Source organism: Anabrus simplex, chromosome 4 (genome assembly GCF_040414725.1).
Source record: "Anabrus simplex isolate iqAnaSimp1 chromosome 4, ASM4041472v1, whole genome shotgun sequence".
Taxonomy (NCBI): domain Eukaryota; kingdom Metazoa; phylum Arthropoda; class Insecta; order Orthoptera; family Tettigoniidae; genus Anabrus; species Anabrus simplex.
Genome location: NC_090268.1, coordinates 124,414,020 through 124,441,840, shown reverse-complemented (window position 1 = coordinate 124,441,840; position 27,821 = coordinate 124,414,020). Strand labels below are relative to the sequence as shown.

The following is a 27,821-nucleotide window of genomic DNA, read 5'->3' as shown; positions in this document are numbered from 1 at the left end:
AAATTCTCTTAGTTTCTTCCTTCCTGGCATCGCGTTGATTTCGGCAATGCCAATAATAAGTTTGAGTGGCGTCTTTAAAAGTAAGAAAGATCACAATATGAAGATAAAGTTGAGATTCAAGAAGACAAATTGGAGCAAATATTAAATTATAGGAAGGGGAGTTAGGAATTGGAATAACTTACTGAGGGAGGAGATGTTCAATAAATTTCCAATTTCTTTGAAATTATTTCAGAAAAGGCTAGGAAAAACACAGGTAGGGAATCTGCCACCCGGGCGACTGCCCTAAATGAAGATCAGTATTGATTGATGATTGATAATAATATTTTATTGGTGATAAGAAAACTGTTTTTGGAAATTCCCACCCGAACCATTATTTGGTGCAACTACCGTGAAATCCTCTTCTATTAAAACCAATGTTGTAATTATGCTCATGAATTTAACCAATAATCTGTGTGAAACGCTTTCTTAGCTTGTACTTAACTACTCTTGTGTGTAGTTCTTACTTATTTATTTATTTATTTATTTATTTATTTATTTATTTATTATTTATTTCATTCAGCCTCCTCGGAGTACGTTAGAATGCGTTTCTTCCCGTAACTTTACAGGTGTCAGTTATGTTTACTGCCTTCATTCAGCTGCATTACTTCATATTATACCTCTTAGGTTATTATAGCATAGCTTGTATTTTGACAGAAGTTTGCCTTTTAATTGTTTCAGGATCTGCTGTCTTTCTCTGAGGAGGACATCAAGGACCTCGGCGTCAAGAACTCTGCTCACCGGGCTAGGATCGTGTCCAGCCTTGTGGCACTGCGCTCCAAGTATGAAAAAAGTAAGTCAAATTCGAACTCTACAGAGAAGCCGATATATACGAGTAATATAGGCCCCTAGGCATGTGTGTATGGGTGGTGGCTTTTGGGACATCAATTTTGACTATTATTTTTGTTAATTCGTGCAATCCTTTTTTAATAATTTGTATAATTACAACTAGAAATTATTGCCTTTATTTTTCACTATTTATTCCTAGAACAAATCATCACCTGTGTGGTCTTACAGCGAAGAAGCATACATGTAATACCTATAATTCTCAACTCCTTTCAATATGACCGAGATATCTCTTTTCTTTTTTTTTCTTTTTTTTTGCGTCGCACCGACACAGATGTCCGACTCGCTGGCTGAACGGTCAGCGTACTTGCCTTCGGTTCAGAGGGTCCCGGGTTCGATTCCCGGCCGGGTCGGGGATTTTAACCTTAATTGGTTAATTCCAATGGCACGGGGGCTGGGTGTATGTGTTGTCTTCATTATCATTTCATCCTCATCACGACGTGCAGGTCACCTAAGGGTGTCAAATAGAAAGACCTGCACCTGGCGAGCCGAACCCGTCCTGGGATATCCCGACCGACACAGATATGTCTTATGGCGACGATAGAATAGGAAAGGGCTAGGAATTGAAAGTAAGCGGCCATGGCCTTAATTAAGGTACAGCCCCGGCATTTGCCTGGTGTGAAAGTGGGAAACCACGGAAAACCATCTTCAGGGTTGCCGACAGTGGGGTTCGAACCCACTATCCCCCTATTACTGGATACTGGCCGCACTTAAGCGACTGCAGCTATCGAGTTCGGTGACCGATATATCACTAGTGACTCCCTTTCGATGATGATGATGATGCTTGTTGTTTAAAGGGGCCTAACATCGAAGGTCATCGGCCCCTAATGGAACGAGATAAACGACATGAGAGATGATGTTAAAATTGTAAAACATATCCACTGACTAAGGTTTAAAAAAATGATGATGGAGAAAAATGAGGGTGAGATTAAAACAATCAGTGGATCTAATACGCAATGCCTAATTTTCTAATAAAGTAAGAGAATATACAGGAAAACAAAAGAATAAGGCATTGCCTGGTAGTACATAATTTACGAGAGACGTTAAAATAACACATTAAAATACGCAACACAAACTAAAATGAAGTCAATGGGATAAAAGCCAAAGTGACACAAAACACACTAGGACAAAGGACAGCATCACACAAGATAAAACAGTCCACTATCCCTCATAAAGCGGACGACGAGGTCTGCTGACTGCTCGTCATCACGCAAGATAAGGGAGATAGTACTCGGAAGGTTAAGACTACGGCGCAGATCGACCAGGTCCACACACTCCGTAAGGATGTGCACCACGGTAAGATGGTCGCCGCAGGTACACACCGGAGGGGGTTCTCCTTTCAAAAGATGCGAGTGAGTCAAGATACCGTGGCCGATCCGAAGACGACATAATACCACGGCTTCCCTCCGCGAAGCCCGAAGGGAAGTCCTCCATACCTTCGTTGTTCCTTTTATCGCTCTCAGCTTATTGGGAAGTGGAATGGCCTGCCACTCCATCTCCCAATGGGACATAACAAGATGTCGCAGCTGGGAGCGAATATCACTTGCTGGAACCTTGAAAGGCAAGGGGGGCAGTGTAACTGCCTCCTTGGCAGCCCGATCTACTAACTCGTTTCCCTCTATGCCCATGTGGCTTGGGAGCCACAGAAACGTGATTCTGGTGCCGGCATCCGAACACCCGGCCAGCAGGTCCTGGATCCGCTGCACCAGAGGGTGTCGAGGGAAACAGGTATCAATAGACTGAAGCGAACTCAAGGAGTCAGTACACAGAAGGAAGTGGCGGCGCTTATTGTACAGTGCGTACCGCAGAGCCTCACAGATAGCATAGAGCTCTGCTGTGTACACACTACAGGTTGTCGGAAGAGCAAAAAGGAACTTATCATTACCAACAACGAACGCACAGCCCACCTTCGTATCTGTCCTTGAACCATCCGTGTAGACGACGACTGAACCTGGATAGCGGCCAACAACGGACAGGAAGAGCCTCCGATAAATCGAAGGGTCCGTGTTTTCCTTTGGGCCAGTGTGCAGATCCAGGATTATTTCAGGTCGTCGTACGACCCACGGAGGTACCCCACTTGGTTGTCTGACAAGGCAAGGAACCGAAGGTACGTCAAACAATTCGGAAATGCTATCCAAGCGTATCCCAACCGGCCGCGTCGCTCGAGGACGAGCAGCGTACAGCAAACGGTTGCCATTGTTGAACACACAAGGATAGCTTGGATGAAGTGGCATCTGTCGCAAATTTGCAGCAAATGTAAGTAGAAGGTGCTGGCGCCTCAGGTGTAAAGGCGGCACACCAGACTCAGCGAGCAGGCTAGCGATGGGGCTTGTACGAAAAGCTCCCGTAGCCAACCTAACCCCGCTGTGGTGGATACTGTTGAGCTTCGCAAGAACGCTTGGTCTTGCGGAGCCATATGCTGCACTGCCGTAGTCTAACCGGGATAAAATGTGTGCCCGATAGAATCGCAGGAGCACCGTGCGGTCAGCCCCCCAAGAAGTGCTGCTAAGAAACTTAAGGATATTAAGCCTCCTAGTGCATTGCACTTTTAACTGCCGCACGTGTGGCTCCCACGATAATTTACTAGCAAAAAGGAGCCCAAGAAATCGGTAAGTGTCAACAACTGGAAGAACGACGTTGTCTAAATAAAGCTCAGGATGGGGGTGAAGGGTACGTTGACGACAAAAGTGGACAACAGATGTCTTTACGGCAGAAAACCGAAAGCCATGTTCTAAGGTCCACTGCTCCACCCTCCTAATAGCATGTTGTAATTGTCGCTCTGCGACTGCCATATTACGCGAGCTATAGTGCAGAGCAAAATCGTCCACATATAGCGACGGTATAACTGCTGGACCAGCAGCAGCAACAATGCCGTTGATGGCAATCGCGAACAGAGTGACACTAAGGACCGATCCCTGTGGGACTCCATTTTCTTGTACGTGGTATTGCGAATATGTCCTCCCTACTCGGACACGGAATAGACGGAGGGACAAGAAATTCGCAATAAACGCCGGCAAGTTACCTCGGAATCTCCATTGATGCAGGGCTGAAAGGATACCATATCGCCATGTGGTGTCATAAGCCTTCTCTAAGTCAAAGAAAACAGCTACCAAGTGCTGTTTGCGGAGAAACGCATCCTGGATAGAGCTCTCCAGGCGTACCAAGTGGTCAGTGGTGGATCGAGCAGCTCTAAATCCACATTGGTACTCGGACAAGAGTCCTTGTTTCTCCAGACACCACACGAGTCGCCGATTAACCATCCTCTCAAACAGCTTACACAGGCAGTTTGTAAGGCAAATCGGTCTGTAACTTCCTGCATACTTAGGATCTTTGTCAGGCTTGAGGACAGGAATGACTATACCCTCTCGCCACTGAGACGGAAAATCACCCTCCATCCAGATTCGGTTGAACACACGAAGGAGATATAATAAACTATCATCACTAAGGTGTTGCAACATCTGGTTATGGATGTTGTCCGGTCCAGGAGATGTGTCCTTGCAAAGCGCTAGGGCGCTGCGGAGTTCCCACTCCGTAAAGGGCACGTTGTAGTCCTCTGAAGCTTGAGAAGCAAAACTAAGGTGAGAACGTTCCGCCTCCCGCTTCAGAGCGAGGAAATCAGGATGGTAATTCCCGGAACCAGATACATCCGCGAAATGACTAGCGAGATGGTCAGCAATCAGGAGGGGTTCAGTGACGATGTTGCCTGCAATGGAAATTCCCGGTACAGAAGATGATCCTTGGATACCCGAAATACGTCGCAGCTTAGTCCACACTTGAGATGATGGAGTATGTGACGTCATAGACGACACATATCTCTCCCATGAAGCCTTCTTACTTTGGCGAATAAGAACTCGCGCCTTAGCGCGGAGTTTCTTAAATGTTACCAAGTTGGCCGCAGTGGGCTGTCTACGGTAATGTTTGTGAGCACGACGGCGTTCTTTGATAGCTGCTGCTATGTCTTCGTTCCACCAAGGAACGAGCTTTCGGCGAGGAGTCCCCGAGAAGAACGGAATGGACTCCTCAGCAGCAGCAAGAATAACCTGGGTGATGTAAGTTATTTCCTCGCCGACGTTCCGCCTGATTTTGTCGTGAAAGACAGCTAGAGATGTGTACTTTGGCCAATCAGCATGTTTAAAAATCCATCGAGGGGGAGCCTCGACGGATTTGTGGTTCAGCAAAGTAAGAATTATGGGAAAATGGTCACTGTCACAAAGATCGTCGTGTGTGTTCCACCGAAACAGCGGAACCAACGTTCGGCTGCATAGACTTACGTCTATGCGAGAATATGTGCCGTAACGTACACTGAAGTGTGTTGGTTCCCCTGTGTTCAAAATACATAAATCCAGCTCTGTTACTAATGTTTCCAGCTCTCTTCCCCGGGGGCAAGGTGACTCAGAGCCCCAGATGGGGTGATGGGCGTTGAAATCGCCCAACAAGAGGAAGGGAGGTGGAAGCTGATCGAGAAGAGCCTCACCTGGTGGAAAATAAACATTACACACTGTAGTTATGACAGGCAGCGGTACGCGAACAGCTACAGCCTCCAGCGGGGTTCGTATTGGAACCTCCTCGCTGTAGGTATCAGAACGGACAAAAATGCCAACGCCACCGGAAGCCCGGTGAGCATAATGTCGTTCTGTCGAGTATAGTCGAAAATTTCGCAATACCGTATGATGATCTGGTCGGAAATTCGTTTCCTGAATACAGACTATACTCGCCGAATACTCGCTAATGAGCTGGCGCAACTCAGCAAGATGCCTATCATAACCGTTACAATTCCATTGTAACAGTGCCATATTGTAAATGTGGACTTCTGAGGATTAGGATAGGAGCAACGAAATGCTACCTAACCTAACCTACACTCACATCCCCATCCGAAGATGGAGATTCGTGTTCCATGTGCAGCTCCTCGTCATCAGACGAGGTGATGCAGGCCTTCAACTTCTTCGACGTAGTCCGGGTGCGGGGTTTCTGCCCACGAGGGGAGCGCGCAGGTTTCCCCGAAGGAAGACCTGCTGACGCAGAATCAGGCCCTCCAGGTGGAGGGCGTGACACCCCATTTGTAGGAGATTTGGAAGAGCGCCTATTAAGGGCGTTCTTCTTCCCCGCCGTCGATTCTTGTTTAGACGGGCTGGGAGGGGAGTTCCCAGCCCTGGTCGACGATGCCGCCTCCGCCGGCTTAGGCGCGGCTTTCGCCGACCGTGTAGGGGAAGGAGACGTTGTCTTCTTCCCCTTCTGTGCCGGCGTAGGTTTCTTAGCCGGCACAGGCAGATTGGTGGTCGAAGGCCGGGATGGACCAGCCTTTGAGCTTGTTCTCTTTGCGGCGTTGCTCGCAGGAGCAACCGCCGCCTTGGGCGCAGCGATCTTCTGGACAGGTATTGCAGAGGAAAATGAGGAACCTGGCAGGGACTGAGCGATCAAGCTGAAGTCTAGTGTCTTGGCCGGTGCATTCAGGGAATTAAACTTACGGCGCGCTTCCTGGTACGAAAGACCATCCAGGGTCTTGATCTCCTGGATCTTCTTCTCACTCAGATAGGTCGGACAGTTCCGATCCCGAGGAGAATGAAGACCAGAGCAGTTAGTGCACTTGTACGGAGGTGTGCATTCCTCCGCGCCGTGAGCTACTTTCCCACATGTACCACACACTGACTGATTCGAACAACGAGATGCCATGTGTCCGAATCTCTGGCATTGATAGCACCGCATAGGAGGCGGGATGTACGGCCTCACATCGCAACGATAGGTTGTCACCTTGACTTTCTCTGGCAACACTGACAATTTGAAGGAGACAATAAACGCACCCGTGGCAACGACTTCACCGTTGACTTTGCGTGTGATACGCCGGACGTGGGTCACGCCGCGGTGCTTCATGTCTTCCATCAATTCATCGTCAGTGTTCAGGATGAGATCGCGGTGGAAAATCACTCCACGAACCAGATTCAAGGTTTTGTGCTCTTCCACTTTGACGGGGATGTCGCCAAAGTGGTCGCACTTAAGCAACCGATCTGCTTGGAGCGCAGTGCTCGTCTTTAAAAGCAAACCACCATTGCGCATTTTCTTCAGGTCCTCCAATTCACCGTAGACACCTTCAATGTGGCGACTAAAGAGAATCGATTTCACCAGCTTGAAGTCTTGCCCATCGGTCCTGGTAGCAACCAGGAACCTAGGGAAGCTGGAACCCAGACTAAGTCGCTGCGCTTGTTCCCAAGGGGTTGCCCCCCTTAGGGAATCAAAAGTTAAAGACTTGGGTAGCGAACTACCCGAGGTGGCAGGCGGAAGTTGTTTCGACGCCATGCCCGAAATCATCCTCCCCGAATGCCACCCACTCCGATCAGGGGTCTCTGTAGCCGAACCAAGCAGCCAAGGCAATACCCACCTGGTCGTAGCAGGTATTGCCCGGGGTCCGATGTTGAACGATGCCTAATACGGGATGACTGAGGCAATGAGCACTAGGACTCCCTTCCTCCAGTCACCCGCAATAGCATGTACCCCATAGCGTGTACAGAGCACTAACAATAGGAAAAATAAATAAAAATAATTAATAATAATATGTCCTTCTGGCATTCGGCTGTGCGGGGACCTGCGTTGTCAGGCGGATACCACTGCCCGGGTACATGACACTCCCACCCGCCGCGTCCTGGGTGGTTGCTGGCACGGGCTTTCGAGCGTAGTCGCACACATAGGAGCTCCATCGCCGGGCAGCACGCACATCAAATTTTGAATGGTCTACATCTGACCCTCGGAAAAATAATAAAAAATAAAGAGGGGACCATGGCCACATGACCCTTTAAGTCGCCTTCTACGACAGGCAGGGATTACCTATGGATGTAGTCAGCCTCTCCCATCCACAGGAGGTCCATCACATTATACCAAACCGCAATCCATGTCCGCGCCAAGGTCGCCCCTTTTTGTCGCCTGTTACGACAGGCAGGGGATACCGCGGGTGTATTCTGCATGTGTGTCCCCCACCCGCAGGGGGTAGTGTGTTTGGTCCGCGAGAGGTATTTTATTTCCCTCAAGTCCGCCGGCAAGCCGGTTAGGACTCCCCTATCCACCACCTGGGACGCGCCACGTGGGAGTATCACCTCTCCCCCTGCTACGCCATCGTAGTAGGTTCGTGGTGACTCCCTTTCCTCATTAGCCATAATATCTAAAGTAGAGACCTAGGATATGAAAAGCATTATTCCATCACAAATCATAACCCGTGCATTTTTTGACTGGCGGCTAAGCGGTGCCACATTACGGTTCGATTTAAGACTATGATAGTGCGAAAGTCCATAGCGAACTAGCTAGTCGGTGGACCTTTGACTTTTCACTGTAATCGTGTTGGCTTCCTCATAGGTACTGCTGCTTACAAATACAAATTGTTATGCCGTGATTAGTAAATGTGCTCTGTAATAGGAGAGTTTAATTTCATCTTTTAAATTTATCAGGTTTCTCAATAATCAAGTTATCTGCAATTTTTTTTGTTAGTGGCTTTACGTCGCACCGACACAGATAGGTCTTACGGCGATTATGGGATAGGAAAGGCCCAGGAGTTGGAAGGAAGCGACCATTGCCTTAATTAAGGTACAGCCCCAGCATTTGCCTGGTGTGAAAACGGGAAACCACGGAAAACTCTCTTCAGGGCTGCCGACAGTGGGATTCGAACCCACTAGCCTATCTCGCGGATGCAAGCACGGCCAACTCGCCCGGTGTCTGTAATTTTAAATATTACGTGTTCAGTATTATGTGTTTATATCAAGTACTAGGAGTGGTAGTGGTAGTAGTAGTGGTGGGGGGTGCTTTTATGATGCCTAGGAGCATGGACATCTTAAAGTCTCCACTGACTACACACATCACAAAACACTGATTAACTAAACATTGATTAATTGAAATAGTTTTTTAAAAATTAAGATGCCGCGAAGCAATTACCCTTCGTCATATCATGTATTATTATTATTATTATTATTATTATCATTATTATTATTATTATCATTATTATTATTTACAGTGGTGGAGCCTCTGTGGCTCAGGCAGCAGCGCTTCGGCCTCTCACCGCTGGATTCCGTGGTTCAAATCCCGGTCACTCCATGTGAGATTTGTGCTAGACAAAACGGAGGCGGGGCAGGTTTTCCTACTGGTACTCCGGTTATCCCTGTCATCTTTCATTCCAGCAACACTCTCCACTATCATATCATTCCATCTGTCAGTCATTAATCATTGTCCCAGAGTAGTGCGACAGGCTTCGGCAGCCGGCACAATTCCTATCCTCGCCGCAAGATAACGGCTTCATTCATTCCATCCCTGACCCGTTCACTGACTGGAAAGCAGGTTGTAGGTTTTCATTTTCATTTCGTACTAAGTTGCCATCTGGTCAGCTCATGGCTTTGAAAATTATGGGAAAAAAGGGATAATATTAGGGACAAACAAAGACACCTCCGTACAGGCCATGAAGGCCCTTGGAGGAGTGGAAAGTAAAGACTTCCACCATTGTTAACCTGATGATGATGATGATGCTTGTTGTTTAAAGGGGCCTAACATCGAGGTCATCGGCCCCTAATGGTACGAAATGAAATGACAACAAAAAATCAAAATCATCCACTGACCAAAATAAAATAAAAATCGTCATGAAGAAGGAATGGATGGACATGAACCAAAAACAAAAAAACAACAAAAAACGAGCAAACAAAAAAGGAGTGGATCCAACTCAAAAAAGATCATAGATAATTCATTACTGACCAAGGGCCCACTCATGAAGCACAATCCTGAATCGAGGATGCTTGATGTCTAAAGGGGTCCAAAATCCATGTCTAAAGTCCCTCAGAATGGTATATGTCGCGAGTAAAGTAGAACCATGGTATTTCTCAAGCTGCGGTACTAATCAAAGGTAGCGTAAACTCACGGTGTTCCAAACATTAAGGTACTACTCACAAGTATTGTACATCGTAAAGGTAACGCAGACCTATGGTGTTTCTCACAAAATGGCGCCACTCATAGCCAACGCAAACCGATGAGGTTCTTCACCTAGGTGTACTAATCACGGGCGCCGGCATTCCCGTGGTGTTCCTCACATAGTGGGTACTAATCACTGGCTTCGCAGACCTACGGTGTCGCTCGTATAGTGGTACAACTCACAGGCTACGCCCAAACGCGTGGTGTCGCTCACACGGGTACAATTCACAGGCAACGCCCAGACCTGTGGTGTTGCACACACGGGCACGACTCACGGGTACTGGAAACCCACACTGAACCCCCCTCGAGTGCTACTAATCACAAAAATATGGAGTACCTAACAGAGTGGTACTACTCGCAAGTAAAAGCGACCGATGGTGTTCCGCGCGTGGTGGTACTAATCAAAAGTAGTTTCATGGTTCTAATCCAATCATCCCTTGGTCGCCCCTTTCAGTCACCTCTCACGACAGGCAGGGGATACCGCGGGTGTATTATTCGTCAGCCTCCCCCACCCACAGGGTGTGTGTTTGGTCCGCGAGAGGTATTTTATTTCCCTCAAGTCCGCCGGCAAGCCGGTTAGGACCCCCCTATCCGCCACCTGGGACGCGCCACGTGGGAGTATCACCTCTCCCCCTGCTACGCCTGCGTAGCAGGTTCGTGGCCATTGTTAACCGTGGCACGTGATGGCGTAGAGTGGTTAGCTCTACGCCCGGCCGCCTTTGCCCCCAGGAATCAACCTGGTATTCATTTTTGGTGTAGACTGAGTGAACCTCAGGGCCATATGCACCTCCGGAAGTGGAAATCTCGTTTCTTAAATTTTACGACTTCCTGACGGGGATTCGAACCCACGTCCTTCCGAGCGAACCGAGCACGCCTTTACCGCCTCGGTCAGGCAGCCCTTAATATTAGGGATGCGCACCCATGTTTGATTGTAACATTCCACTTTTCGTTTTTTCGTTATCTTTGCCTTTCTTTAATTGATACCACTATTCATCCCATTTTTCTCGAAATAATGTGAAGCGAGTATGATAAGCCTTTCATTTTTCTGTTAACATGACAATTGACTGCATTGAGATTCGATCCCGGAACCCTAGAGGTAGAGGATAAGACATCCTTTCTTTGATGCCGCAGTAAACGTAATTAGTTATTTTTAGCGACGAATAGACCGACTCGTTGGCTGAATGGTCAGCGTACTGGCCTTCGGTTCAGAGGGTCCCGGGTTCGATTCCAGGCCGGGTCGGGGATTTTAACCTTCATAGGTTAATTCCAATGGCCCGGAGGCTGGGTGTTTGTGCTGTCTCCAACATACGTGCAACTCACACACCACACATAACACTATCCTCCACCACAATAACACGCATTTACCTACACATGGCAGACGCCGCCCACCCTCATCGGAGGGTCTGCCTTACAAGGGCTGCACTCAGCTAGACATAGCCACACGAAATTAAAATTAAAAAGCGACGAATATTTCTAGTTATTCCCAGGGATATTATACTTTTAAATTGTTAGCTAATACAGTTAATTTTGCCAGGGGGCAGTCATCAATCTGCATAACTAATTAAGCACACATCGCGAACGATGTAGATTAAACTGTCAAACTTACTATCGAAGTTAATTATGATCACAGACAAGTCTGAGGAATTAAATTGGTGGTAGCTTCCAATGCTTGACTGCACATTTGAGTTATGACGCTTGATCGGTGAAATGCCATTATGTCTACCGTCATAAATACTCTGGATTGACAACTGTATTTTCTGGGAAACTCAACATGACAACGTTAGTTCTACTTGTTACCTCTCTCTTTATCTCGCCATGACAGTTCGTTATGCTGCAATAGTAGCTCTGTACGACAAGGTGGGTTGATTTGAATGAGAGTAGAATAAAATTGCACAATCATTCGGAAAATGTGAGTACAAGACATTATTTAGAACATAAAACAAAACCTTGAACAAATTAGAACCCGGAAAGAACGCCCAGCAAACAAATATGTACAACCTCATTTGGTGTTCACAAATAAATAATAATAATAATAATAATAATAATAATAATAATAATAATAATAATAATAATAATAATATAGAATGGACAGTGACACACTCACCAAAAGATTATTCAAAGTAATCAACTCAGAGGTCATAATAAACTGGCTAGAAGAAACTAAGGCGGACCTCCAAGAAATGAAAAACACGGACGCCATCATAGAATATCGTGGAGTCTTGAGTACAATAATAGCCAAGCACAACTTCGTGGAGAAACCTAAAAAGAAAACTGATAGGTGATGGTCCATAGAACGTAAGATGCAACACAGTACATTCATGAAGATATATTGGGAGGATAGGAAGGCGAAAACCATCAGGCCAACGAGCAAGTTCCCACGCGCTCTTTGAATGGGCGTAACGAATAAATAATAATAATAATAATAATAATAATAATAATAATAATAATAATAATAAAACTGGGGGTACACCCGCCCCGTGCATTTAAATTAAGCGCCTCGGAGAATGTCATCTAAAATACAAAATTTGTAACAACTAGTGCAAGAAGTTTGAACATTTCTCAACAGGTGTCGCTACTAGAAACTTATGTCTGTGCCCTCTTGTGTAAAGATGACTTATTAGAAGTCTGGATAAATTTTGTATGTTAGGGTTTCGTGATGATGATGATGCTTGTTGTTTAAAGGGGCCTAACATCGAAGGTCATCGGCCCCTAATGGAATGTGATAAACGACATGAGAGATGATGTTAAAATTTTAAAAACATATCCACTGACTAGAGTTTAAAAAATGATGGAGAAAAATGAGGGTGAGATTAAAACAATCAGTGGATCTAATACGCAATGCCTTATTTTCTAATAAAATAAGAGAAATTACAGGAAAACAAAAGAATAAGGCATTGCCTGGTAGTACATAATTTACGAGAGACGTTAAAATAACACATTAAAATACGCAAAACAAACTAAAATTAAGTCAATAGGATAAAAGCGAAAGTGACACAAAACACACTAGGACAAAGGACAGCATTACACACGAGAAAACAGTCCACTATCCCTCATAAAGCGGATGACGAGGTCTGCTGACTGCTCGTCATCACGCAAGATAAGGGAGATAGTACTCGGAAGGTTAAGACTACGGCGCAGATCGACCAGGTCCACACACTCCGTAAGGATGTGCACCACGGTAAGGTGGTCGCCGCAGGTACACACCGGAGGGGGTTCTCCTTTCAAAAGATGCGAGTGAGTCAAGATACCGTGGCCGATCCGAAGACGACATAATACCACGGCTTCCCTCCGCGAAGCCCGAAGGGAAGTCCTCCATACCTTCGTTGTTCCTTTTATCGCTCTCAGCTTATTGGGAAGTGGAATGGCCTGCCACTCCATCTCCCAATGGGACATAACAAGATGTCTCAGCTGGGAGCGAATATCACTTACTGGAACCTGGAAAGGCAACGTGGGCAGTGTAACTGCCTCCTTGGCAGCCTGATCTACTAACTCGTTTCCCTCTATGCCCATGTGGCTTGGGAGCCACAGAAATGTGATTCTGGTGCCAGCATCCCAACACCCGGCCAGCAGGTCCTGGATTAGCTGCACCAGAGGGTGCCGAGGGAAACAGGTATCTATAGACTGGAGCGAACTCAAGGAGTCGGTACACAGAAGAAAGTGTCGGCGCTCATTGTACAGTGCGTACCGCAGAGCCTCATAGATAGCATAGAGCTCTGCTGTGTACACACTACAGGTTGCCGGAAGAGCAAAAAGGAACCTATCATTGTTAACAACGAACGCACAGCCCACCTTCGTATCTGACCTTGAACCATCCGTGTAGACGACGACTGAACCTGGATAGCGGCCAACAACGGACAGGAAGAGCCTCCGATAAATCGAAGGGTCCGTGTTTTCCTTTGGACCAGTGTGCAGATCCAGGATTACTTCAGGTCGTCGTACGACCCACGGAGGTACCCCACTTGGTTGTCTGACAAGGCAAGGAACCGAAGGTACGTCAAACAATTCGGAAATGCTATCCAAGCGTATCCCAACCGGCCGCGTCGCTCGAGGACGAGCAGCGTACAGCAAACGGTTGCCATTGTTGAACACGCAAGGATAGCTGGGATGAAGTGGCATCTGTCCCAAATTTGCAGCATATGTAAGTAGAAGTTGCTGGCGCCTCAGGTGTAAAGGCGGCACACCAGACTCAGCGAGCAGGCTAGCGATGGGGCTTGTACGAAAAGCTCCCGTCGCCAACCTAACCCCGCTGTGGTGGATACTGTTCAGCTTCGCAAGAACGCTTGGTCTTGCGGAGCCATATGCTGCACTGCCGTAGTCTAACCGGGATAAAATGTGTGCCCGATAGAATCGCAGGAGCACCGCGCGGTCAGCCCCCCAAGAAGTGCTGCTAAGAAACTTAAGGATATTAAGCTTCCTAGTGCATTGCACTTTTAACTGCCGCACGTGTGGCTCCCACGATAATTTACTGTCAAAAAGGAGCCCAAGAAATCGGTAGGTGTCAACAACTGGAAGAACGACATTACCTAGATAAAGCTCAGGATGAGGGTGAAGTGTACGTTGACGACAAAAGTGGACAACGGAGGTCTTTGCGGCAGAAAACCGAAAGCCATGTTCTAAGGTCCACTTCTCCACCCTCCTAATAGCTTGCTGTAACTGTCGCTCTGCGACTGCCATACTGCACGAGCTATAGTGCAGAGCAAAATCATCCACATATAGGGACGGTATGACGGCTGGACCAGCAGCCGCGACAATACCGTTTATGGCAATCGCGAACAGAGTGACACTAAGAACCGATCCCTGTGGTACTCCATTTTCTTGAACGTGGTATTGCGAATATGTTCTCCCTACTCGGACACGGAATAGACGGAGAGACAAAAAATTCGCAATAAATACCGGCAAGTTACCTCGGAATGTCCATTGATGCAGGACTGAAAGGATGCCATATCGCCAGGTGGTGTCGTAGGCCTTCTCCAAGTCAAAGAAGACAGCTACCAAGTGCTGTTTGCGGAGAAACGCATCCTGGATAGAGCTCTCCAGGCGTACCAAGTGGTCTGTGGTGGATCGAGCGGCTCGAAATCCACATTGGTACTCGGACAAGAGTCCTTGTTTCTCCAGACACCACACGAGTCTGCGATTTACCATCCTCTCAAAGAGCTTACACAGGCAATTTGTAAGACAAATCGGTCTGTAACTTCCTGCATACTTAGGATCTTTGTCAGGCTTGAGGACAGGGATGACTATGCCCTCTCGCCACTGAGACGGAAAATCACCCTCTGTCCAGATTCGGTTGAACACACGAAGGAGATATAGTAAACTATCATCACTAAGGTGTTTCAACATCTGGTTATGGATGTTGTCCGGTCCAGGAGACGTGTCCTTGCAAAGCGCTAATGCGCTGCGGAGTTCCCACTCCGTAAAGGGCACGTTGTAGTCCTCTGAAGCTTGGGTGGCAAAACTAAGGTGATGACGTTCAGCCTCCCGCTTCAGAGGGAGGAAATCAGGATTGTAATTCCCGGAGCCAGAGACATCCGCGAAATGACTAGCGAGATGATTAGCAATCGCAAGGGGATCAGTGGCGACACTGCCTGCAATGGAAATTCCCGGTACAGCAGATGATCCTTGAATACCCGAAAGTCGTCGAAGTTTCGTCCACACTTGTGACGATGGAGTATGCGACGTCATGGACGACACATATCTCTCCCATGAAGCCTTCTTACTTTGTCGAATAAGAACTCGCGCCTTAGCGCGGAGTTTCTTAAATGTTACCAAGTTGGCCACAGTAGGCTGTCGACGGTAACGTTTATGAGCGCGACGGCGTTCTTTGATGGCTGCTGCTATTTCATCGTTCCACCAAGGAACGAGTTTTCGGCGAGGAGCCCCCGAGAAAAACGGAATGGACTCCTCAGCAGCAGCAAGAATAACTTGGGTGACGTAAGTTATTTCCTCGCCGACGGTCCGCCTGATATCATCGTGAAAGACAGCTAGTGATGTGTACTTTGGCCAATCAGCATGTTTAAGAATCCATCGAGGGGGAGCCTCGACGGGTTTATGTTTCAACAAAGTAAGAATAATGGGAAAATGGTCACTGTCACAGAGATCATCGTGTGCATTCCACCGAAACAGTGGAACCAACGTTCGGCTGCATAGACTTACGTCTATGCGAGAGTATGTGCCGTAACGTACACTAAAGTGAGTTGGTTCCCCTGTGTTCAAAATACATAAATCCAGATCTGTTATAAGTGTTTCCAACTCTCTTCCTCGGGGACAAGGCGTCTCAGAGCCCCATATGGGGTGATGGGCGTTAAAATCTCCCAATAAGAGGAAGGGTGGTGGAAGCTGATCTATAAGATCAGCGACATCATTGATGTTCAGATGCTGGCCGGGTGGAAGATAAACATTACACACTGTTGCTATGACAGGCAGCGAGATGCGAACAGCTACAGCCTCTAGAGGGGTTCGTAATGGAACCTCTTCGCTGTAGCTATCAGAACGTACAAAAATGCCAACGCCTCCGGAAGCCCGGTGAGCATAGTATCGTTCTGTCGAGTATAGGTTGAAATTCCTCAAGACCGTATGATGACCAGGTCTGAAATTGGTCTCCTGAATACAGACTATACTCGCTGCGTACTCACTAATAAGCTGACGTAACTCAGCAAGATGCCTGTCATAACCATTACAATTCCACTGTAACAGTGTCATAGTGTGGACTGTAAAAGGAGTGTTAGGTTATGAGCGAAAAATGCTCGTTAGCCTAAACACTATCTAATTCTACATCCGTAGATGTAGAGGATAGCGCGACATCCATCCCGTCATCAAAAGATGGCAGGGGTGCCGCCCAGAACTTCGACAAATTTCGGGCGCGAGGGGGTCCCCTACGAGGAGAGCGCGCAGGTTTGGGAGCAGGAGTGCCTCCTGGCGCAGACTCATACCCTCCAGATGGGGGGCATGACTTCTCCTTCGCAGGGGAAGGCCGAGAGCGCTCAGAACGGGCGCTCTTCTTCCCCTTCTTTTTTTCAGGTTTAGACGGGCTGGGAGATGGTTTCCCAGCCCTGGTCAACGAAGCCGCCTCCGCCGGCTGGGGCACGACTTTCGTCGACCTCCTAGGGGGGGGAGACTTAGTCTTCCCCCCTTGCTGTGCCGGCTGGGAGTTCCCAGCCGGCACAGACTTCTGGTTGGTCGAAGGTGGGGTGGTCCCCCCCTTCGAGCTTTGACTATTTGCGACGTTGCTGGGAGCAGCAACAGTCGCCTTGGGCGCAGCGGTCTGGACAGGTGTCTTGGTCGTAAATGACGAACCTGGAAGACTCTGAGCTATCAAGCTATAGTCGAGTGTACGGGCAGGTGTATTCATAGAATGAAACTTACGGCGCGCTTCCTGGTAGGAAAGACCATCCAGGGTCTTGATCTCCTGGATCTTCTTCTCACTCAGGTATGTCGGACAATTCCGATCCCGAGGAGAATGAAAACCGGAGCAGTTAGTGCACTTGTATGGAGTTGTGCACTCCTCCGCGCCGTGAGCTACTCGTCCACATGTACCACATACAGCCTGATTCGAACAGCGAGATACCATATGTCCGAATCGCTGGCATTGATAGCATCGCATAGGAGGCGGGATGTACGGCCTCACATCGCAACGATAAGTGGTTACCTTGACTTTCTCTGGTAACACTGACAACTTGAAAGAGACAATGAAGGCACCAGTGGCAACGTCTTCACCGTTGACCTTGCGCGTAATGCGCCGGACGTGTGTCACGCCACGGTTCTTCATGTCTTCCATCAACTCGTCGTCAGTGTTCAAAATAAGGTCGCGGTGAAAGATGACTCCGCGAACCAGGTTCAAGGACTTATGCTCCTCCACTTTGACGGGGATTTCGCCAAAGTGCTCGCACTTAAGCAACTGATCAGCTTGCAGTGCTGTACGAGTCTTGAGAAGCAAACTACCGTTGCGCATTTTCTTAAGTTCCTCCAGTTCGCCATAGACGCCTTCGATGTGCCGACTAAAAAGGACCGACTTCACCAGCTTAAAATCGTTCCCATCGGTTCTGGTAGCGACCAGAAACCTAGGGAAGCTGGATCCCATTCCTTCACGCTGCGCATGTTCCCAGGGAGTTGAACCTCTCAGGGAAGCAAAAGTTAAAGACTTAGGTGGGCGACCACCTTGAGAGAGCAGACTTCGTTTGGAAGCCATGCCCGATAGCATCCTCCCCGAATGCCACCCACTCCGATCAGGGGTCTCTGTAGCCGAACCAAGCAGCCAAGGCAATACCCACCTGGTCATAGCAGGTACTGCCCGGGGTCCGATGTTGGACGATGCCTAATACGGCATGACTGAGGCAATGAGCACTAAGACTCCCTTCCTCCAGCCACCCGCAATAGCATGTACCCCATAGCGTTTACAGAGCACTAAATATAGAGAAAAAAATAAAAATAATTAATAATAATATGTCCTTCTGGCATTCGGCTGTGCGGGGACCTGCGTTGTCAGGCGGATACCACTGCCCGGGTACATGATACTCCCACCCGCCGCGTCCTGGGTGGTTGCTGGCACGGGCTTTCGAGCGTAGTCGCACACATAGGAGCTCCATCGCCGGGCAGCACGCACATCGAATTTTGAATGGTCTACATCTGACCCTCGGAAAAATAATAAAAAAATAAAGAGGGGACCATGGCCACATGACCCTTTAAGTCGCCTTCTACGACAGGCAGGGATTACCTATGGATGTATTCAGCCTCTCCCATCCACAGGAGGTCCATCACATTATACCAAACCGCAATCCATGTCCGCGCCAAGTTCGCCCCTTTTTGTCGCCTCTTACGACAGGCAGGGGATACCGCGGGTGTATTCTGCATGTGTGTCCCCCACCCGCAGGGGGTAGTGTGTTTGGTCCGCGAGAGGTATTTTATTTCCCTCAAGTCCGCCGGCAAGCCGGTTAGGACCCTCCTATCCGCCACCTGGGACGCGCCACGTGGGAGTATCACCTCTCCCCCTGCTACGCCATCGTAGTAGGTTCGTGGTGTTAGGGTTTCCTAAACTGAATTGTTCATTCTTGTTTTTAGTGTGTTAAAGGTTACAACACTTCTGTCTCTTCCCGCCAACTTAAGATGTTGGCTAATGACAAATGTTGTAGGCCTACAGTTATTATTATTATTATTTTTTTTTTGCTAGTTGCTTTACGTCGCACCGACACAGATAGGTCTTATGGCGACGATAGGACAGGGAAGGGCTAGGAGTTGGAAGGAAGCGGCCGTGGCCTTAATTAAGGTACAGCCCCAGCATTTGCCTGGTGTGAAAATGGGAAACCACGGAAAACCATTTTCAGGGCTGCCGACAGTGGGGTTCGAACCTACTATCTCCCGAATACTGGATACTGCCCGCACTTAAGCGACTGCAGCTATCGAGCTCGGTACAGTTATTTTTCTACCAATCGAAAATTTCTGGTATTTATTTCATTATCCAATAAGAATTGGGGGTTGTCAGGGCCATAGCCCAGAGTTTTCTGGAACTTTCCCCTCGGCTATAAAAGCTGGCGCATTTTCGGACCAGGTTGTCTTAGTGATCGCTCCAGTCTAGAGTGTGTTTATAAAGGAGGCGGAGGCGCCTCATCCATCTTCGAGAGATCCACCAGCTCAAGGTAATGGCAGATCCTGATTAAAATCTTATAGTCTTTCAAAGCTAGCTCGAGGGGAAAGTATTGGTACTTCATTTTCTAAAAATGTAAATTTCAAACTCTAAAAGTACTTTCAAACTACTCGAAAGAACTTATCCGAAGTCAGAGAATAGAGTGTGAGGTACCCTCTCGTATACCTTCTCAACTTGATTTTGAGATGTCTATGACTTTTGTAACTTTTCTATCTTGTAATTTCTGCAACCTAAATATGTTTCTCCATCAATCACCTCAGTAGTAGGGGAAGACCGGGCAAAGCGAAGAGCCCGGGCAAAGCGAATAAGTAAAATTTACGGAAAATTACGCTAGGTGTCGCTGAGTTGCTTCTGCAGGAAGTTCTACAATCTGCTGGAGACATAAGAATCAGTGGTACAAAGACTGCAGTGGTGAACAGAGTGAGACTGGAAGTGAAGAGTTTTGCAACATTTCTTAAAATTTGATCAAGGTAAGAAACACGCTGTTATTCATAGATATTCATAACTATTTTAAAAGTGATTACATTGTATTTTAGTGTTATACCTAGCCACTTATGGACACACTTTGCTTGCTTTTTGCTACATTACATATGAACGTTTAGTCACGATTTCCTTAATGGAGCACAGCTGGGCAAAGTGAATAGGGCAAAGCGGATATTTATTCACTTTGCCCAGGCAGCTTAATGTTGTTGAATACTTTGTCCATAATTACTTTAGAGTGAGTAATAGTTTATCTTTATAGAAATATAAACTATTAATTAATTAATTAATTTTTATTTATTATTTATTTTACCACGCAGACCAGTGTAAACTGGTAGGTCCAGGAGGATTGTAGCCTGTCAAAACAGATTAATTTTAACCATTACTAAATAACATGAAAAAGTAACATATCAAGTGTATCAATAATAAACTAAATATTGTAATTTTTGTTTGAAGATGGTTTACAATTACAAACGGACCAGTGATCAGGGCAGCTGATCCGAAGAGACAATGAAGAAAGCTCTGGAGGAATGTAGTACAAATCCTATTAACTCCGTTGCCACAAAATACGGTCTGCCCTTTTCTACGCTGTACCGGCACTGAAAATCCAGCTCTAACAAGAAGCAGTTAGGCAGATTTAGGATAGTTTCCAGTGAGGAACAAGAACTCGAACTGGTTGACTGTTTGAGAGAAATGGACAGTCTTTCCTACGGACTTACAAGAAGGGAATTTATGAAATTGGCATATGATTTTGCCAATAGAAATAAAGTCCCTTGTTCTTCAAGAAGGAAAAAATGTTAGTGCTGGAGCTGCCTGGCTGAAGGGGTTTCAAAGTCGAGATCGCGATATTGTATTGCGGACTCCAGAACCAACATTAGTTGGAAGGGTTTGGTGGTTTAATCGTCCTCAAGTAAATCGATTCTACAGTATTCTATCGGAACAAATAAACAAAATCAATATAACGGCAAGTAGTCTGTTCAGTATGGACATTGTGATATAAAGTTTGGATTTCACTTAAAGGAACGGAATAAGAATTATTAATTTTCAGTGTATTGAATGTGTCCTTATTTTCTCCCTTTTTATTCTTAAATTAGCTATAACATGTGAACTGTGAACGCTATAAAAACTATTGAAAACAAATTTCTGAATTCCTTTTGTATGCAAATTTCAAACATATCGTTTCTTAGCAATAACATTCTCACTTTTAAACAATTCATTTCGTTATCCACTTTGCCCGCATGTGAATATTCACTTTGCTCGGCTATGTGGGCAAAGTGAATAATTTGATATAGGCCTAATTACTTAATACCGAATTTTAACTATGAATAGTTTAACAATTGATTCTGATTTTTATATCAATTAAATGGAAAGATAACAAGGAACAATTACAGTGAAGATCATGTCATTGTCGTTCGTAATTACAGAAATAAACTGTTATAAATTTAGTTTATTCACTTTGCCCGGACTTCCCCTATAGGCTTAGCCTCTGTAACGTCGGGTCATAAGCCCAAATAGGGTTTTATGCATTCAATTGTAAATTCCTAGGAGTGCAAGAATTAACCTCCTTACCATTTTGGTTTTTGAGCCAGTTATTTAACCTTTTGTTTTTTCCAAAAGTCTTGTAGAATGGGTACTTGTTACCCCTGTTTAACTCCATGTTAAAAATATCAGACTGTTGAGCATTTTTAAGACATTGATTACTGTTTGATTTTGTTAAATGTAGGTTGTGCCTTTGATTGGCCCTGAAATTGTGAACTTTTGAAAATATATTCCTAAGTGTATATTTATAGAGCAAATACGCTTTTCCTATTAATTTAAAAGTTGAATGGTGCCTTTGGAAGGCTGGAATAGCATAAAACTTGGAGATTAGTTTCCTAGATAATTTGTGGAGCAAAGGTACTCTGGTAAGATATATTATTGAATAGAGCAGTGGTCTCTCTTGTCACAATGACAAGGTAGGAGCTTCAAGCTCGTATTGTTAATGCTGTTTAATTGTTCTATGAATTTATAATATTACTTCTCGAGATCATTGTTGCACCTGATATTTTGTTTTTCGCTTAGCGAATTGTTTAGTTAAAATATAACATTTGAAAATAGAGAAGAAAATGGGGAATGAAATAAAACTGTCAATTTTGAAGTTTTAAATCAATCTTTCAATTTTCGTATATCCACCCATTCATGCGCGCACCTTCATTCACCTCTGTAAACTACGGTATTCCCGTAATAATAATAATAATAATAATAATAATAATAATAATAATAATAATAATAATAATAATAATAATAATAATAATAATTGTTACCGTATTTTTGTGGTAGGTTGAGGTGAAAGAAGGTGCGGGTGTGAACGGGTCTCAAACTACGAAATTAAAGTTAATGTAAAATTTAACAAGGTTATATTCTCTTTCCAAATTCAGAAATAACACGAAAGACAGGTACAGAGTAGCAAGGCAATAAAAATACAATTACAATATTTACAGGATTTGGGCTTCGAGCCCCAACCTCACAATTCTTGAGCAATTAGCCCAGTTTTACCCCAAACACAAGTTTCAACAGAGGGGCAGAAAACCCCATTCATGCCTAGGAGCACTTGCTCCAAATTACACAGTAAGGCCTCCTTGAGGCGCGCAGAAAACCAAATTTTCAAGAAAGAGCAACTTGCTCTCAAAATTCAGGCCTGTCAAAGGCCACGCCTAATTCCACCTTCAAGCTGTCCTCTAACGACATATACACAGGGGTAAAATACCCAACCTACTGAGGTCTATTAAATGAGAAGAAAGTTAATAACATGACCTCTAAAATAACAATTTGAGAGGAGGCGATCTGCACTCCTAATGCATTTGTTTTAAAACCTAATCTGGCTCTAGGCCACTAATGCAAGGGCTAATCCCATACTACAGAGGTGACTTTAGAAAAGAACAATTTACTTTACATTAAGGAAGAATCGGTTGTGAGAAATAAGTTCACCTCAAAACAAAATGAGTGGGAGCTCGAGAGGGTTAAGCACTCTCTATCCCAATATGTAGCCTTAAAAGATAATAGATGCTAAGAGTCGTTACATTTTAGGAAAAGGTAGAAACGCTTCGGACCCGCCCCGAGAGTTAAACTGCTGAGCTAGCAAGAAAAGAAGTAGAACTGCTCCCCGAAGAAAGAGGCGCTTCCCGCCCCCTGCTATGTACTTTACACACTGAACGATGGTACTGAAGTGGCGCAGAGACCCTAAAATCAGCAGTTTATATACTCTCGCGGAAAGTTCGAGGCGTTTCAGGAAGGAAAACACCTGCCCACAATCATTTTATTGGTGGATAAAGAAAACCCCTACACAATATGAAGAAGAAACACATTATAGGTGGAAAATTAATTAAAGAAATTCGGGATTGGCTAGATTCAAAACAAGGGGAAAGAAAGGGTTAATATTGCCAACTTAAACAATGACTGAAAGAAATTTAGCAAAGAACAAACTTTTGAAATTAAATTTTCTCCAAAAGAACAGTTCTTTCACTTCGCACTAGGGTGCACCGTTGTAGTTCTTCAATAGTGTCCTCTAGAAGAGAAAGTTCAAACTTCTTACTACAAGCAAAACAAAATTACATCGAAAACAACACAGTTCAGAAACTTCAAAATTTCCAAGTAGTGGCATCTTCAGGGTAACTTGAAAATTAGCACATAAGACAAAGTTCAGACTTCTCCCAGTAGGGGAGTTTCAACTGGCGCACGGTTTAAATAAGCGGCGTGGAGGTGTACCGCCCGGTACAATAATAATAATAATAATAATAATAATAATAATAATGGCATGTGTCCTCCGGAGAGTCCTGGTGTAGTTCTTTCGAGTTGACACCTATAGGAGACTTGCATATCTGTGAGGATGAGGCCCTAGTTGTGATGAATTCTAATACTAAAACGACACTCACACCCATCCCCTGAGACATCAGAATTAACCAATTATGGTTAAAATCCCTGACCCGGCCTGGAATCGAACTCGGGACCCCTTGGAACAAAGGCCAGCACGCTAACCATTCAGCCATGGAGCGGACACAAACTCAGGTACAATGAACACCGTACCTCAGCTGGGTTTTATTGGCATCTTCTGCTTCCCGTCCTTTTCCCAGTGTTTATGGTCGCTTTTCTCCATGGATTAGCCAAGTTTTACCATCAGATGCTCTTCCTAACGCAACCAAATATGGAGGGACGTATTGCTTCTTTTTTCTGTCGTGGTTACTCGTCCATCTCAGCAACGTAACGCTTAGCGTTATTAACCATCTTCCTTATAGGCCCGGGTTCGATTCCCGGTACTGTCAGAAATGTAAAATTTAGCAGGACTGGTATATGGTTAAAAAATTACATGTAGCTTGTCTTCATCTGGGGAGTTTCTGAAAATAATTACACCACTTCGGTACGAGGATTCGAATTTAGTAATAGTTTTAGGTCTGTGTTTTAGCGAAAATGTGCATTAGACGAGCCAGTGGAATTAAAATTCTCTGCCCAGCCATGTATTGAATCAAGGACCCTCTGATCCGAAGTCCGGTACGCGGGTATTCTTTCCTTTTCACTTCCTTCCCGATCCTTGCCTTTCTTTGGCCGATATCTTCATTTTGCGAAGTGTCGGATCCCTTCCATTTTTCTCTCTGATTAGTGTTATATAGAGGATAAGTGCCTAGTTGTAGTTCCTCTTAAAACATCAGACACCACCACCACCCCTTAGCTGTATAGCTCACCTCCATTAGAGATATTCCCAGATAGAGCTGCACTTCCTCGTGGAATAAGAGGTAACGAGTTCATTTTATTTACTACTACGGGTGAGGCACTGGCCTTCTGATCCCAACTTCGCAGGTTCGATCCTGGCTCAGACAGGTGGTATTCGAAGGTGCTCAAATACGTTAGCCTCGTGTCGGTAGATTTATTGGTACGAAAAGAACTCCTGCGGAACTAAATTCCGGTACCTCGGTGTCTCTGAAAATCGTAAAAAGGTAGTTAGTGGGACGTAAAACCAATAGCATTGGTGCTAATACTACAGGAGGCGTGTTTACAACGAGTTGTTTGAACATTTAAATGGTTTAACCTTAATTGTTTTCGGTTGTCCGTCTTCCTGACTTAATGGTCAGCCTACTGGGCTTCGATTTAGAGGGTCCCGGGCTCGATTCCCGGTGAGATAGGGAATTTTAACTGCGTCTGATTAATCCCCCTGATTCCGGGCCTGGGTATTCGTGTTTGTCGTAGAACACTGGTTGTGTTCAACTACATATAATACAGCTCACTTCCTTTAAGACTTCATTCCCTAATTTAATATTTCCTGCATCACCTGCCTTCGTTCGACTGCACTCCATTACTTTTGTTTTGGACTTATTTATTTTCATCTTGTACTCCTTACCCAAAACTTCATCCATACCATTCAGCAGCTTCAAGATCTTCTGCAGTTTCACATTTATTGGAAATTTTCCCAAATTTCTGCGTGTGCGTAATTTAGGGAAATACATGCTACATACTGATACGAGTGTGTGGCCTTAATGTTGTCGAGTATTTGACTTACTTACATCACAATCGATTGGCATTGTCTCTTGAAGTGTCTGCTGTTACAAATAAAGCAGTGACAGCTACGATCTACATCACAATCTCCAGGTGTCCGAGCCATATACGACGGAGCACCTGACGGCCATCCCTACACGTGCTGAATACATTCTTCTCACCTTCTTTTAACTGATACCCCGTACATAATATTATGTAACCTATACAGACTGACAAATAAGTTAGTGCATTAGGTGGAATTTTACTCGGCAGACAATATGAAAATAAGAGTTCTGGTGATAGTACGATGGAGATAATAATAATAATAATAATAATAACTGAAGCACCAAAATATATTACCACTTATGCTGGGGAGAAGAAGCAAAGGTGTTGAAATAAATTGCCTAGCATTTGCAGATGATTTTTCCATATTCTCTGAAAGCCGGACTAATGCAGCAATACAAGTAAATTTTCTGGAAGAGACAACCAACGTGGCAGGCTTAAGAATTTCAGTAGAGAAAAAATAAATCATGACGAAGAAAATGTTCAAAAATTGCTGGAAACAGATGTTGATTCAATCGAAATCGCAATCCAATTCAAACATTTGGGGGAACAATCCAAGAAAATGGTTTGGAAAAATCTGCTAAAGAGGCAAGGATACACAAAATGGAAAGGGCATATGGAATAACAAAAAATACATTCAACAAAAAATCTTAAAATAAAGCACTACAACACAGTTGTGAAACCAGAATGCTTACATGCCAGTGAATGCTTAGTACTCAATTATAAACTTGTAAGATTGGAAGTACTAGAAAGAAGAATTAAAAGACAAATATTAGGCCCTCTAAAAACTACAGAATTTTGGAAATTAAGAAGTAATCACGAAATTTATCAGAACATAGGCCCTATCTATAACAGTACGGAAGAGGAGACTGCTATTTTTGGACATATTTACAGAATAGACGACAATATACTAACCAAAAAGATCTTCACGTATCTCTGGAAGAAAAAGTCAACAACCACCTGGATTCAAGAGATCAAAAAAGACTTGGAAAGAAACAGCATCAGAGAAGAAGTAATGGAAATAGAAATTTTCAGGAAGAAAGTTTTAAAGATGGAAGGATTCCAAGGTAGAGAGGCTAAGAAAACCGGCACAATGTGGTCTGAAGAAAGAAAAAAGAAACATAGTGAAACAATGAAGGAATGTTGGAAGAAAAAGAAGGAACAACAACAAAGGACGAAGAATTGGAACGTGGTCCTTAGTAAGCCCTAACGCAATAATAATAATAATAATAATAATAATAATAATAATAATAATAATAATAATAATAATAATAATAATAATTGTACCGGGCGGTACACCTCCACGCCGCTAATTTAAAATTTGCGCCAGTTGAAACTCCTCTGCTGGAGGAAGTCTGAACTTTATCGACGGTATTAATTTTCAAGTTTCTCAGAAGATGTCACTACCTGGGAATTTTGGAGTTTTTGAACTGTGTCACTTTTGATGTATTTTTGTTTTACCGGTAGTAAGAAGTGTGAACTTTCTCTTCTAGAGGTCACTACTGAAAAACTACAATGGTGCACCCTAGTGCAAGGCGAAAGAACTGTTTTTTGGAGAAATTTTTATTTCAAAAGTTTGTTTCTTGTTAAATTTCTTTCTGTTATTGTTTAAGTTGGCTGTATACCCCTTTCTTTCCCCTTGTTTTGTATTTAGCCAATCCCGAATTTTTAAAATTAATTTCTAACCAATCAGGTGTATCTTCTCCAAAGGGGATATGTTGCTGTACCCTAGCCAATAAAGTGATTGTGGGCGGGTGTTTTCTTCCCTAAAACGCCTCGAACTTTCCGCGAGAGTATATAAACTGCTGATTTTTGGGTCTCTGCGCCACTTCTGTTCCATCTTTCAGTGTGTAAAGTACATAGCAGGGGGCGGGAAGCGCCTCTTTCGTCGGCAGCGGTCAACAACAAGGTAATGGCCGATTAATAACTTCCTCATTTGCTAGCTCAGCAGTTTAATTCTCGGGGCGGGTCCGAAGTTGTTCCATTATGTAACCTTCCTTAAAATGTAAAGAAACTTGTATCTATTCTATCTTTTAAACTACATATTGGGATAGAGAGTGCTTAACCCTCTCGAGCTCCCACTCATATTGCTTTGAGGTGAACTTATTTTGTTTTCTCTACCTATTCTTCTTTAACGTAATGTAAACTGTTTCCTTCTTAAGTCACCTCTGTAGTATGGGATTAGCCCTTGTATTAGCGGCCTAGAGCCAGATTAGGTTTTTAAAAGAAAACAAATGCATTAGGAGAGCAGATCGCCTCCTCTCTAATTGTTATTTTAGAGGTCATGTAATTACCCCTTTTCATTTAATAGACCTCAGTAGGTTGG

General features: G+C 44.8%; 1 protein-coding gene across 2 annotated transcripts in view; it reads left to right on the top strand.

Annotated features, from left to right (window-relative positions):
* LOC136871691 (breast cancer anti-estrogen resistance protein 3 homolog) overlaps positions 1-27,821 on the top strand; it is an 877,056-nt gene that overhangs the window by 484,350 nt on the left and 364,885 nt on the right. For both annotated transcript variants that reach the window (XM_067145201.2, XM_067145202.2), the window contains exon 3: positions 718-829. In XM_067145201.2, coding sequence (XP_067001302.1) covers positions 718-829 — 112 coding nt within the window. The remainder of the gene's footprint in view (positions 1-717; positions 830-27,821) is intronic.